At 47.0% G+C, this 12421-nt stretch overlaps 1 protein-coding gene across 1 annotated transcript in view; it reads right to left on the reverse strand.

Moving 5' to 3' along the window:
• The window catches only part of Oseg2 (intraflagellar transport protein Oseg2), a 68023-nt gene that overhangs the window by 49924 nt on the left and 5678 nt on the right, over window positions 1-12421 (reverse strand). The window contains exons 2-5 of the mRNA XM_077629399.1: window positions 8851-8994; window positions 3803-3915; window positions 3459-3564; window positions 1809-1888 (exon numbers count right to left, since the gene is read on the reverse strand). Coding sequence (XP_077485525.1) covers window positions 1809-1888; window positions 3459-3564; window positions 3803-3915; window positions 8851-8994 — 443 coding nt within the window. The remainder of the gene's footprint in view (window positions 1-1808; window positions 1889-3458; window positions 3565-3802; window positions 3916-8850; window positions 8995-12421) is intronic.

Below are 12421 nucleotides of genomic sequence, written 5' to 3' on the forward strand. Positions count from 1 at the left end.
ATGGTTGCATAACAAAAGCTCAGAGGGTGGTAACCGTGGAAAGAGGAGCGTTTGACGAGAACGGAGGAATGCGTAACCGGAGGGTAGTTACGACCAGAACCACCCGGAATGTGGTTACCGTGGAAGCCTATCGCGAGAGCGGAGGGATCCCCAACCAGAGGATAGTTACCGTGGAAGTAGGAGGGCAATGTGAGAGCGTAGGAATACGTAACCGGAGAGGAGTTGCCACGGGAACCACCTGGCTATCGTGGAAGGAGGAGGGTATGGTAAGAGCGTAAGAAGGCGCAACCGGGATTTGGTTACCACGGTAATTACCGGAAGCAGTTACCCTGAAAGGAGGAGGGTTACTGTGGAAGGAGGAAGGTATGGTGAGTGCGAGGGATTAGCAGCCGGAAGGTGGCTGTCACGGAAACCATCCGAAGAGTGGTTACTTTGGAAGGAGGAGGGAGAGAATGCGAGAGTGGGGGAAATGTAGCTCGGCCTATCTGTGGCGACAGCTGCGAAACGCGCCGCCCATGGAGAGGGTGACGCCGCGCTGTATTTCGTGTTGTATTTTACTACTTGTTCGTCTTGTACTCATGTCGTTTTTTCCCCTTACTCAATGCTCTTCTGGACCCTGTAAGGTATTTTGAATGAATGAATGAATAAATGAATGAATGAATGCGCAACCCAACGTTTTTTACTATAAAATTCGATGCAGCCCAAACGAATTCATCAAAAACCAAACAAATAGGGCAAGTAAAAGTCAGCGAAAGTCAAAAAAATTCAAAGTCAAAAGAACCCAAAGGAAACCGAAAGAAAACAAAGAAATCTGTCGGAATATAAAAGCATGGGCAACCTACTTCGTATACGGCTCCACTTAATATATCCTGGAACATGCCGTAGGAGACAGCTTTGTGTCTCAGACTTTATGAAAATGAATGTGCCGTGAGCATTGCAAGAAGCATGGGCGGACACTGCAAGGGACCGCTACACTTTTGATTGGCAGCTAAATTAATGATTTTTCAGCACTGCCCGTTTCGCACAACAACAAAAAACAGAATTAACATTCATCTGAACGCACTGGTACGGTTACGAGGGAAGGCTGTAAAGCTGTCTGAAGTCTTCGTGCAGTAAAGAAGAAAAATCCGCGCTTGTCCGGCGATCCAACATAGTGCCACGGCCACGCTGTTCACGAGGTCGCTCAACCAGGATGGCTACAGACGGCAGGGCGAGATGGAAATGATCAGCAGCTCAAAGTAAGAGCGGCGTCGCGCAATGTTATCAGGTCAACCCACCTATAGGTGGACTAGATTTGCTTTTCTGAAATCAACTCTTCTTTTAGAAATTTTTTTCCAAACTCTAAACCAGGCTAGGAAAGAAAAGTCAAAATGCAGAAAATTAAAGAAATACCTTTCTCGTAATGACTTCTGTTATAGCAGTGAAACTGTTTCCCATTCCCGAAACTAGCTACTATCTACGACAAACTACGTGGCTTAATATTGAATCCAGTATCAGATGAAAGATAAAAAAGCGACGCAAATTGTCGCCAAACACGCTTCTAGTACCAGAGTATACCAAATGCAGTATCCATCAGATGCTTGAGCGCGAAGAGCTCAAAGAAACGGGCCATCTGGAGTATAGACATCTGGATAGATGTTTAACTAGCATCTTAGCTTTAGGCGCCTGTGTTTAAATTCCCACAGCAAGGGTAGGAAAAAAAAATCACATGAGGAGAAAATATATCCTCATAATCCGCCGCTAATCGACGACCGCAACACACAGTGCAAAACTGCAACGCGACATGCAAGATGCGCCCGCAGTCCCACCTGCTGACCACAGAGACGACGTAGGATTCGGTGCCATACAACGTGGATGACTTGTTGGTTTTTACGTTGGCGCTCCGCACCTGCGAGCAGGAACGCGTGTGTTCAGCGTTCATCCGAGACATTGTACCAATGAAAATGAAAATAACACGAGAGTCACAAGTAAGCATCAGTAGAACTTCAGTTGAACAACACGAGTGAAAGCGCGCAAACGAACTCGTGCTTACTAACAACTAACTCCGTTCAGCTGAAAACTTAGGCGAAAGGCCGTGCTCTCACGTAACAAGCCTCGGTGCCACGGCATTCTGCACTCCAGTGGACAGTGTCCAAGCGCATCATTCGCACCTGACATTAGAAACGCAGCCATTGCGGAATCAACATCTATGGTTGTTGTTATTGTTAACGAAGCTAGAAAAGAAACACTTGATAATATTCTCGCCGCTTAGTTTTACAAAGCTGCGCTCGCATGGTACGCAGCCCTCTGGGGCCATTCCTCTTTTATTCTGTGCTTTGTTCCTGCGCGCTGGGTCTTTCTTTATTTCTTTACTTTGCTATTTTTGCAATGCAGGTGCGCACTCATGTCAAATGACCCGGCGCCAGTACTTGACAACGGTTCAAGATTTCAAGACGTGGGGATCAGCTTCAAGGTCAGCGACAACGTTGGGCATCGGTGGGCCCCGTTGACGCTCAGCTACGGCTGGAGAGAGAAGCCGTACACAGGAGAGCGCAGGGACCGGCGTCTCCAGACAAGGCTGGGGAGAAATCGTGGATAAAGGCCCTCAATTATCCCTTACCCTTAGCTAATCGTCCTATTCAGCGGCGACGGGAAACTACTTGGGGTCAAAAGGGACAGTAGCACGGGGATAGAAGGAGCGCTGCTGCCTTCGCAGAAATGGGCCGCGCCTTTGGCGGTTACAACAATGGCGCGGATTAACCCGGAAGTCACTGCCAATGCGCGGCTAGTCATTGATCCCAACCAGTTCCCACCTACGACGTACTTTCGGCGCCGAAGCTGAGATCTGGCCCCAACAGATATCGGTGTCTCCCTGCGTCGCCTCGCTTCAAGCGCCGGAATTTCGCCTCCGGCGACGCCAGTAGCCACGGGGGAAGACTATAAGGAGTGGAAACTCCGCCGTCTGCGGCGACCAGAAAAGGTCACAACCCGCGGCGCCACTATCCTGCTGGCGGCGCCTGGCGGCCTGGAAAGAAACTACTGAAATACAACGTCACGGCGTGCCCGCTGACGCAAACACCGGTTTCGTCTGCTTGTCGTCTGCTTTGAGCGCGCGCCGCCGGAGAGCGCGCCGGGGCCGCCTGCCCGGGCGCTGCTTTTTTTTATTGTTTTTCCTGCTGCTTCTACGAGGCGCCGCAAGGCGCCGCCACTGCATGCGCCCCCGTCGGTGCATACGTATAATTGTGACCTTATCTGGTCGCCTGCGCTCGCTCGCTCAGACGGGAGTTTCACCTGTATAGTCTTGCTCCGTGCCAGTAGCCCACACGCTGACGCGACGCGGAAGAAACGCTGCCTCTTGGTTTGACCTGCGAGGTGCACACCAGTCGTATCTAATGGAGTCACAGCGTGTCCTGACGTGCGCACGCGCAACTCCGCGTCAGGTGTCGTGAGTCATGGCCAAGCGAAACACCCGCGCTCACTTTGCCGTCGGCGAGTCCGAAGGCGATGGGACCGTGGTGGGGCCAAGCCATGCACGTGACGGCGCTTTGCTGAATGAACTTGTTGCATATGACCTTCTTTTCTCCCCTGAAATGAAACCCAAGAGCCACCGTGAAAGCAAATTATTCGCGCTGTGGAGAGCAGCCGGCCGATACGGTTCAGCAGTGAGCAATACGTGCAAATGCCGTAAATGTTTTCCTCGGGCCGTCAAGCAAGAGTGAAGCGCATGCTGAGGGCAGCGTGCCGACCGCATGTTTTGGGGTCCGCATTTAAGTGGTGCAAAACATGGGGCATGAAAGGGTGCGCTAAGGGGGAGAAGAGTCACCAATCTTCGCCGATTTTGTAAACGTAGATGATGTTGTCCGTTTGAGCCACGGCCAGCTTGGTTGAGTCCGGAGAAAAGCAGATGGCTTTGACCACGTAGCTCTTCTTCCCGTACTGCGAGTGAAAGGGCCGGGCAGACGGAAGCATACGTTTACCTATGTAAATTACCTATGTAAATTACAAGAAAAAAAATTGGGGGAAGAAGAGGGAGGATTACAATTGAAAGAGGCAAGAGAAAAAGCGAGCACTTAGCAACCGTGGCGGGCTAAAAGAAGTTACTGTTTTAATGAAATTAGTTATGCTATTTGCTACACCGGCACTCGAACTAAGGTAACGGGCGCAAGCAAATACGTATAATTTCACAATAACATGTGGGCTCATGTTGCCAGCTCGGCCGTGCCTTTCTATGCTTGCGGCATTAAATAGAAATTTATATAGTATAATCCAGCAAGCTTACGCAGCTATATTCTACTGAAGAAATGAATAGGTGGGCGAGTTAGAAGATTTGTGATAAACTAAGACGCTCAAACGAACTATCTCACTCAGCAGTTTGCGCGCCCATGGTTGCGCTTACAAATACTAGAGTGGGTATATAGTGAACTTTCTCACCGCTTAACATTTAATTCAGAAAATTCCGTGCACCTGCTGCTTTTTGGGAAGCACACATACATTTTCAGAGAGGAGGCCGACTCTGCAGAAAATATTTTTTGCTTTCACGTATTAAGACGCTTTACAAGCGGAAACCGCCTCTCAATTAGGGAACATATTCGTGACTGTCATTTCAGCATTTTCATTCAAACATAGTCCCTTTTTAGCACGTTATGCCTTGAAAAATCATTAAAAAAATGAGGGACGCGTATCGCTTGAATAATACAGAGTATGTGATTAAGATCATGACCCCCAAGAAAGGAGCTTCGGTGACTTCCGTTGACAGTAAACATCGCACACCATTGGCAACTGTTGTTCCTATCGTTGTTAATTTTCATGAGCAACCCACAAATGTACAAATGGTAGGTTCCACACACAAAAAAATGTTTAGCAAATCAGATGGTTTTTTTGCTCTTGTTTACAATTATTTCGCTGCATACATCGCCATCCCTGCGCACAGCATTTCCGCATCGGTGTTGTACCCGCCCGCATTTGAACACACAACCTTTGCCAGTAGTATACAGGCCACATGTCTTAGTGCAGGGCCGCACTGTGGGGGCTCCTGGAGGGCCCCTAGAATTGCTGAGCTCTGGAAGGGTGAGGGCGATGGTTCCGTTCTCCTTCGAGAGGTTTACAACGCTGGCGACGCGAGGAAAGCCACAGTGCGCCGCCAAGAATGAACTTTGGCGGCCTCTACATTATTCCCAAATGTTTTACGCTGATAACATGCTCTTTCAATATGACAGCTGCTATAAGGGAGTATTTACTCAATAGCATCCACCCAAGCGCATCCATACACCTGCAAAGGAAAGTTATATAGAAGTCTCAAACATATGGTCCGCTGGGCAAAAACGTTTTAGCCCTTGTTGTAAAAAAGTTTCACCTCTTCCTTTTTCACTCTTCGGTAACCTTTAGCAACACATAATTCATTCACGTCGGGCGATCCCTGCCGACTCAATCGCTAGCTTTTCACGGGCCTAGAAATTTGAACAAGATGGAAAAATAACTGAAAAAAAAATAAACAAATTTTTGTTCACAAGTGGCCCTCTTCACCACAGCGTTTGACTTACTCGCTTTGATTTTTTTGCTTGAATTTACTTTTGCGTATATCTGACTTACTTTTCACCTTTTGTCCTGTCATTGGATCCCCTCTTTCTCTCTCCCCCTTTTCGGCTACTGGCGCCAGGGAGACAAAATTAAACTAATGCGACCAGCGTCGCGAGATGAGGTTTTAGTAGCTGAAAAAAAATTCGTCCTCGTTAAGGTCACTGAAGCTTCATAGTTGAAGAAATATTTACCCTGGCCCGGCGCTTGGGCGAAAATAATGAGTAATTACTTCACCATTACAAATCTACTCCATTTGGGGGATTCCCCTAAACATCGGACTAAAGAATGAGAGCGGCAATTTGAAAATATATAACAGCGTTAGAGCAGGGAGTCGTTGGCATAGTTAGAGCTTGATACAGTAATGCCAGAAACACGTCAGGACAGTACCTGTGTTCTGCTGGCTCGCTTCTATAAGACACTTCTGAAGCTCACCCCGAGGTGAAGCCGTGCCGTGGATAACAAACGTTACATCAGAATTAAAACTGTCAACAAGGCATGAACACAGAGCTTCGGAGCACGCTCGAAATATATGCGCTAGTTTCTGTATGACACCTTCACCTTCTCGCACTGGCAAGCCACATTTTCGTGAAGGCGGCTTCCGCTTTTATTCCCAATTTTATTTTATGATATCTGCTCCGGACGCGGAAATTGAATAAAATCAAGCTTTAACCATAAACTAGAAGGTGTATGCTTACACACCTGCTACGTTCTGGCCAGATGATGTACAATCCAAAGACAGACAGATTTGGCGTAGCGAACATAGTGTTAAAAAAAAAAGTTACAGCGCAACAGAGGCTGGACAAAGAGGCAGGGTACGATAATCACAAATAAGCGCTTGTGATTGTTGCATCTCGTCTATTTGTTCAGTCTCTGTTGCGTCGTAACTTTTTTCGAACATGCAGCACGAACCTACCAACGACGAGCTTTTCTGGAGCATGGAGTTCTTTTACCCACCGCAGTGGCTCAATGACTATGGCGTTCTGCTACTGAGCGCGAGAACGCGGGTTAGATTCCCGAAATGCAAATACGTCCGTGTACTGTGCGACGTGGGAGCATGCTGGAGAGTCCCAGGCAGTCTAAATCGATACGGTACCCTCCACTACGGCTCTTGACAGTCCACAGCGCTGCTTCGGCACATTAAAATCCAAACATCAATCACAGCGTTCTTTTCTTAGACAACATGCATAACAAAAAATCCCATGCATACTAATTTTTACTAATTAAGGCGCCCGTATGCTGTGCGATGTCACTGCACGTTAAAGATCCCCAGGTGGTCGAAATTATTCCGGAGCCCTCCACTACGGCACCTATGCTTCCTTTCTTTCACTCCCTCCTTTATCCCTTCCCTTACTTCGCGGTTCAGGTGTCCAAAGATATATGAGACAGATACTGCGCCATTTCCTTTCCCCAAAAACCAATTAAAAAAATTTAAAAAAAATTAGTATGGATGGGATTTTTTGTTATGCATGTTGTCTAAGAAAAGAACGCTGTGATTGATGTTTGGATTTTAATGTGCCGAAGCAGCGCTGTCGACTGTCAAGAGCCGTAGTGGAGGGTACCGTATCGATTTAGACTGCCTGGGACTCTCCAGCATGCTCCCACGTCGCACAGTACACGGACGTTTTTGCATTTCGGGAATCTAACCCGCGTTCTCGCGCTCAGTAGCAGAACGCCATAGTCATTGAGCCACTGCATACTAAGTAAATGGTGATTATAGCACGCATGGTCGTAGCGTCGTTGGCGTTCGTTCAGGCCATGATATATCGGGTGACATTTTTTAACATTTACACAATCTTACTTTAAAAACTATGAGAGATAGGCCTGTGATGTCAGTGCAGGTGGGTTTTACAGCAAGGCGGGACATCATGTACGTGATATAGCGTAATGATTAAACGATTAATTAACTAGAGTTAACGAATCAACTTCTTTATTTTTGATTTTAAGAGCAATACCATATTGCGAAATTGAAGGCCGTCAGTATCAAAGGTGAGCCCCCTTTTTAAATTTTCTTAATCGGCAATGTGGTTCGAAATATCGAAAGTCTAAAATAGGCATTCGACAGCTCGTTGACTGGGGCTTTCTAGCATTGCATATTTCTAAAATGGCGTCGTTGCCGGCGGTATTGTCGCCCAAATCATGTAAACTTCTTCTATATCATCAAATACACGAACGGTGCGAGTATTTGATGCACAATAAATGCGAGTGATGCCAATTTATAAATATGGAATGCGAGAAAGCCAACTCAACGAGCTTTCAAATACGTATTTTTGACGTGCCATATTTCGAACCACAGCGCCGATACAGAAAATTTAAAGAAAGACTCATCTTTGATGATGCCAGCCTTCAATTTCGCAGAGTGGCATTGCCCCTTAAAATCAAAAATCAAAAATGAAAAAGTTGACTACTTAATTCTAGTTAAACGTTTTATCCTTTGCGGGGACGTGCCCCGCAATCCCCTTTGGTCTGCTTTCCCGCGATGCACCTTCCCTTGTGAGTTACTTTAACTTGTTAACAAGGGAGGGCGCCGGCGTTGCAGCGACATGAGCGCCACGGACGGCGTGACTGCTGCGCGCGCGCGCGGTGGAGAGCACATTCTATTGGGCTGGGACGCTCATCGCGAGCGGACGTGTCGCCCGCGGCGCTACTCTTTCCGCCAGCGTAACGCCAGCGGGGCGGGGCCTCGTGTGGAGGAACGTTCTCCCGTATCTCGTCCCGTCCGGCCTCGGAGTATCCCCTGCCCTAGCGTGGGCGAACATTCGCTCGTAACCTTGCCGGAGAGTCGGACGACCGCGATTCCTTAGCGTATTTTGTTGCTAGCTGGCGTTATTGGTGCTGTGGAAATAAACGTCTTGTGTCAGCCAGAGTCGTTCCTTTGTTCCCTCAGAGCAAGGCCCGCCGTGGTCCGCGTGCGCTCAGTAGCGAACGCAATCATGGGGTGGGGTCTGGCGGTATTGAACTGTGCCAGCCGCGATTAAATGGGGGAGAACGTATTTATACCCCCAGTTAAAACCCCACACATTATGCTCTATCACGTATATGACGTCCGATTTGCTCTACACTCCACCCGCACAGACATCACAGACGTATCTCACATAGTAATACAAATCTGTAGAAGTTAAAAAAAAATCACCTTGTATATGATACGAGCTCTTTCACATGTGGCGTCACAAATGAGTTCTGCGATCCTTTGAAGCCTAACCGCACTGCATCAGGTTCACTGTATATTTTTGCCTGTCTCGTGTGCATGCAGTGATGAGGGGCAGGATACACGGTGCAGTGCTCGCGCGTACGTACCTTGGAGTCGATCGGCTTGGTGGAGAACTTGTCGCGGCGCTCTCCCATCTCGTCGAAGAGCAGCACCACCCTGTCTGCCGTGCAGGCGGCCAGCTTGACGTTGTTGGGCGACCAGGCCATCGCCACCACCTTGGCTGCCCCATCCTGCGCGAATTTCGCCAGGCTATTTGCACCGCCAGCCTTCGCTGTGCAGTCTGACGCGGTTTGACGGTGATTACTCCAGGCTTAGCCTACTCGAATTAAAATGTTCCAATACAGTTTAATCTCGAAGGAAAATTGAACAGAAATGCACGAGCTTAGCTAGCCACTTAGTTCATCCTACGTCCCATCATTTTTATTGGATGGCAAGCAACCATTGCACCAGGCAAAATTTATTGGCCCTACTCGGCTGGAACGAAAGCGGTAACGTTAAAATCACGTTAGAATGTACGTAGGCTTTTGCAGCTGTTTCGCCATGCCGCTGCTTAGGCACGTGGCATCGAAAACAGGGGCCGTGCGCATCGGGCAGGCGAAATTATTTGGATGACAGTATTGCCCTCTCCTATGGAGATCTCATTCGCCATCCTTAGATGAGGACCAGAGTAAAACGTATACCGCAAAAGTGGTCGCCAAGACAGCCCCATATCCAGTACAGCATCGTTGTGAAGTGAAATCTACAGGACGACGAACCACCTTGATATGAACGGTAATTGGGTCAACGCAGCGCTACCAATTCTGTTGAGCATGTCGTTTCCAGTGGAGAGATCCCGCAGTAATCGGGCTTTACGGTATCCTAGCTTTGTCAGTGATTACGTTCCATGGCACTCGAAAAGTGGGGACCGTTATTTCAACTGTGAAATACGGCTCATGTGGCATTATGTGGTATTAGCGTAAGTTAATGCAGCCCACTGAGCGAATTCTACGCTTACAGCAGGGAAAGCAGGGAAAAGGTGCGAATTTTGGGCACAGAACACAAGCGAAATTATACGGGAGCGAGATTTTTTACGGGTGGCATTTGACGGAGACCAAGCGATGCCCCGAACGCTTCACTCAATACACTGGGGAAAATATGTTGTCAACCCTTTAACTAGAGTTGCATTATTCTTTCCGCTGCGTTAATCTATTAAGAGTATTGAAGAAAGTTAAAGTTCTAAAAAATAAAACAAAAAGCAGCATGTCGGTTGAAACCCGCCACGGAGGCTCAGTGGTTAGGCCGCTCGGCTACTGATCCGGAGTTCCCGGGTTCGAACCCGACCGCGGCGGCTGCGTTTTTATGGAGGCAAAATGCTAAGGCGCCCGTGTGATGTGCGATGCCAATGCACGTTAAAGATCCCCAGGTGGTCGAAATTTTTTCGCAGCCCTCCACTACGGCACCTCTTTCTTCCTTTTTTCTTTCACTCCCTCCTTTATCCTTTCCCTTACGGCGCGGTTCAGGTGTCCAACGATATATGAGACAGATACCGTGCCATTTCCTTCCCCCAAAACCAATTATTATTATTATTATGTCGGTTGAAGCTCTTCTATCGCAGTAGCTTCTGAAGCTATTTCCTGTCTGGCAAATAACAGAACTTAGCACTGTCCCATGTATGGGATGGCAGTTAAGAAATTCGAACAAGCATGGCAACGAACAAACAAATATGGGAATAAACCAAGAGTAAAGTCATGGATGCCGTGGGTTTTTCCAAGTCTAGAAGTATTGGACGTCAATTTTAATTGTGAGACAACTGTGAAACATTGCAAGGCACTGTTATGAAAATACTGAAGTTAGTGGTCCATTCTTCCGATTCGTAGCAAAATCTTCATTCTAAAGTTTTTTTCCGTCACTTGCATCGAGTAGTTAAGACTGCCATTGGAAACAAATGCGGAATGTTTTTGGCGATAGCAAAAAAAAAAAATGAAAGCCTGTCGAGGAGCGATCTGCGGATATGTTGATTGTTATAGTGTAATATTACGATATATGAAAAAAATTGCGGTCATGAGCAGCTTTAAAAATACGGTTTTTCAGAATTTGTGGGTTTGGACATTCGGCACACTGCTTCACTGAAGACGCTAGACATTCTATGACTTCGGTGAGGAGATGTCTTTATATGCACTTATACATGAGCACGGGACGCCGCGACCCAAACTCGAGGACTGGCGCACCTTGCACCAGCTCTCAAAAATAATAGTCACGGTCGGTCAATCCGAACGTGTGACAGCAAAAAGAAGACCGACCCGCTGATGGTGCGTGGTGTAGACCTTAAATAACCTCGCCAGCCTCTGAGGGACAAAATAACACAGCTAGGAACCGTTGTCGTGCTGTCACATTTCTTTGATGTTTCCGGTCCAAACTGACATCACGACAGAGGCAGCGTCAGAATCTAGGGCCAACGAGGGAAGGTCGCAGCTTCTGACCTTGCTCTCCCTGTTCGTTGCTGAGGAGAAAACGGGGATAAGAATGCACCAGAGGACTGGTGCCTTGAAGGTGTGGGAAGGCAGGGGTAAGGGACCAGGAAATTACCCCAGCGTATGGAACTCTGTCTTGACTCACAAAAAGCACCGCAGGTGTCCCTCTGTTGGCGCGAAAAATGAGAGAAAGAAATGAATAAACAATGGCGACGTACCAAACATTACACTGCGGCTATACGCCGCCGTCCACACACCCAGATAAACGGGAACGACTTCGTACTAGACTTTATTTCATGCGTCAGCTACATTTTACAAATGTTCTGAAGACCAATGGCAAATGAAAAAAAAACAAAGGAACAAACCCATAATTACAAGAAAAAGGCATTCTCCAATTCATTCTTTCTTTAAAAAGAAAGCCTTGCATCAGTGACTGGATAAACACATTTCGCAAAAAATAGCGCGGCATAAGTGGGCCCTTTTTAAGCTAAAGAAAGACGTGCATGAATGTACCTCTGAAAAAAAAAGCATGGTGAAAAGCAAAAACGAAGAAAGCGCTATTGTTTGAAAAAAAAAACGACCAATAGAAAACATGAAAGAAAAGAACAAGAAAAGTGACACCCCTGAAATAAAGTAATAAAACCTGAAATTAAATAAAACAACGAACCTATATAAACGCAAAGGAAGAAAGGTCCATATGAAAATATTTACGGAAATTTTCACGGGAGTCAGGTGAAGATTTAAAAAAGGAATAGAGGAGGAGAAAAGGTCTCACACATTGTGATGCTAAAACGTAAAATAAAAACCCTCCGAGGAAGGGAATCATTTGGACAGTATGATGAACGCCCTGCTGATGCAGTAGTCTCCTGCTCTTTTGATAAAGAAAGAAATTTCTCTTAATTATGTATTTGCCTCCGTTGTTTTACATAGTTTTACTGAGCCCTTTTGTCTTTCCATCGAAATGCCTGCTAGTTAGCCCCATACGTATTGGCACCTGCAGCTGAAAGGAGCCTAACAGGTAACATTTACCTTCCATTCTTTGAACGTGCTCTTGGAATTGGCATGCAGTGTTATTTTCCGGTACTAATCATGGAACAAATCTTCGGCATGGCGCAGAAAACACGACACCCACCTCATGCTCACTGTCCACTTTCTTGATATTAATGCGAAGACATTATTCCGATGGGTAAGCCCCGAGCAATATTTT

The sequence above is a fragment of the Amblyomma americanum genome, chromosome 1 (genome assembly GCF_052857255.1).
Source record: "Amblyomma americanum isolate KBUSLIRL-KWMA chromosome 1, ASM5285725v1, whole genome shotgun sequence".
Taxonomy (NCBI): Eukaryota; Metazoa; Arthropoda; class Arachnida; order Ixodida; family Ixodidae; genus Amblyomma; species Amblyomma americanum.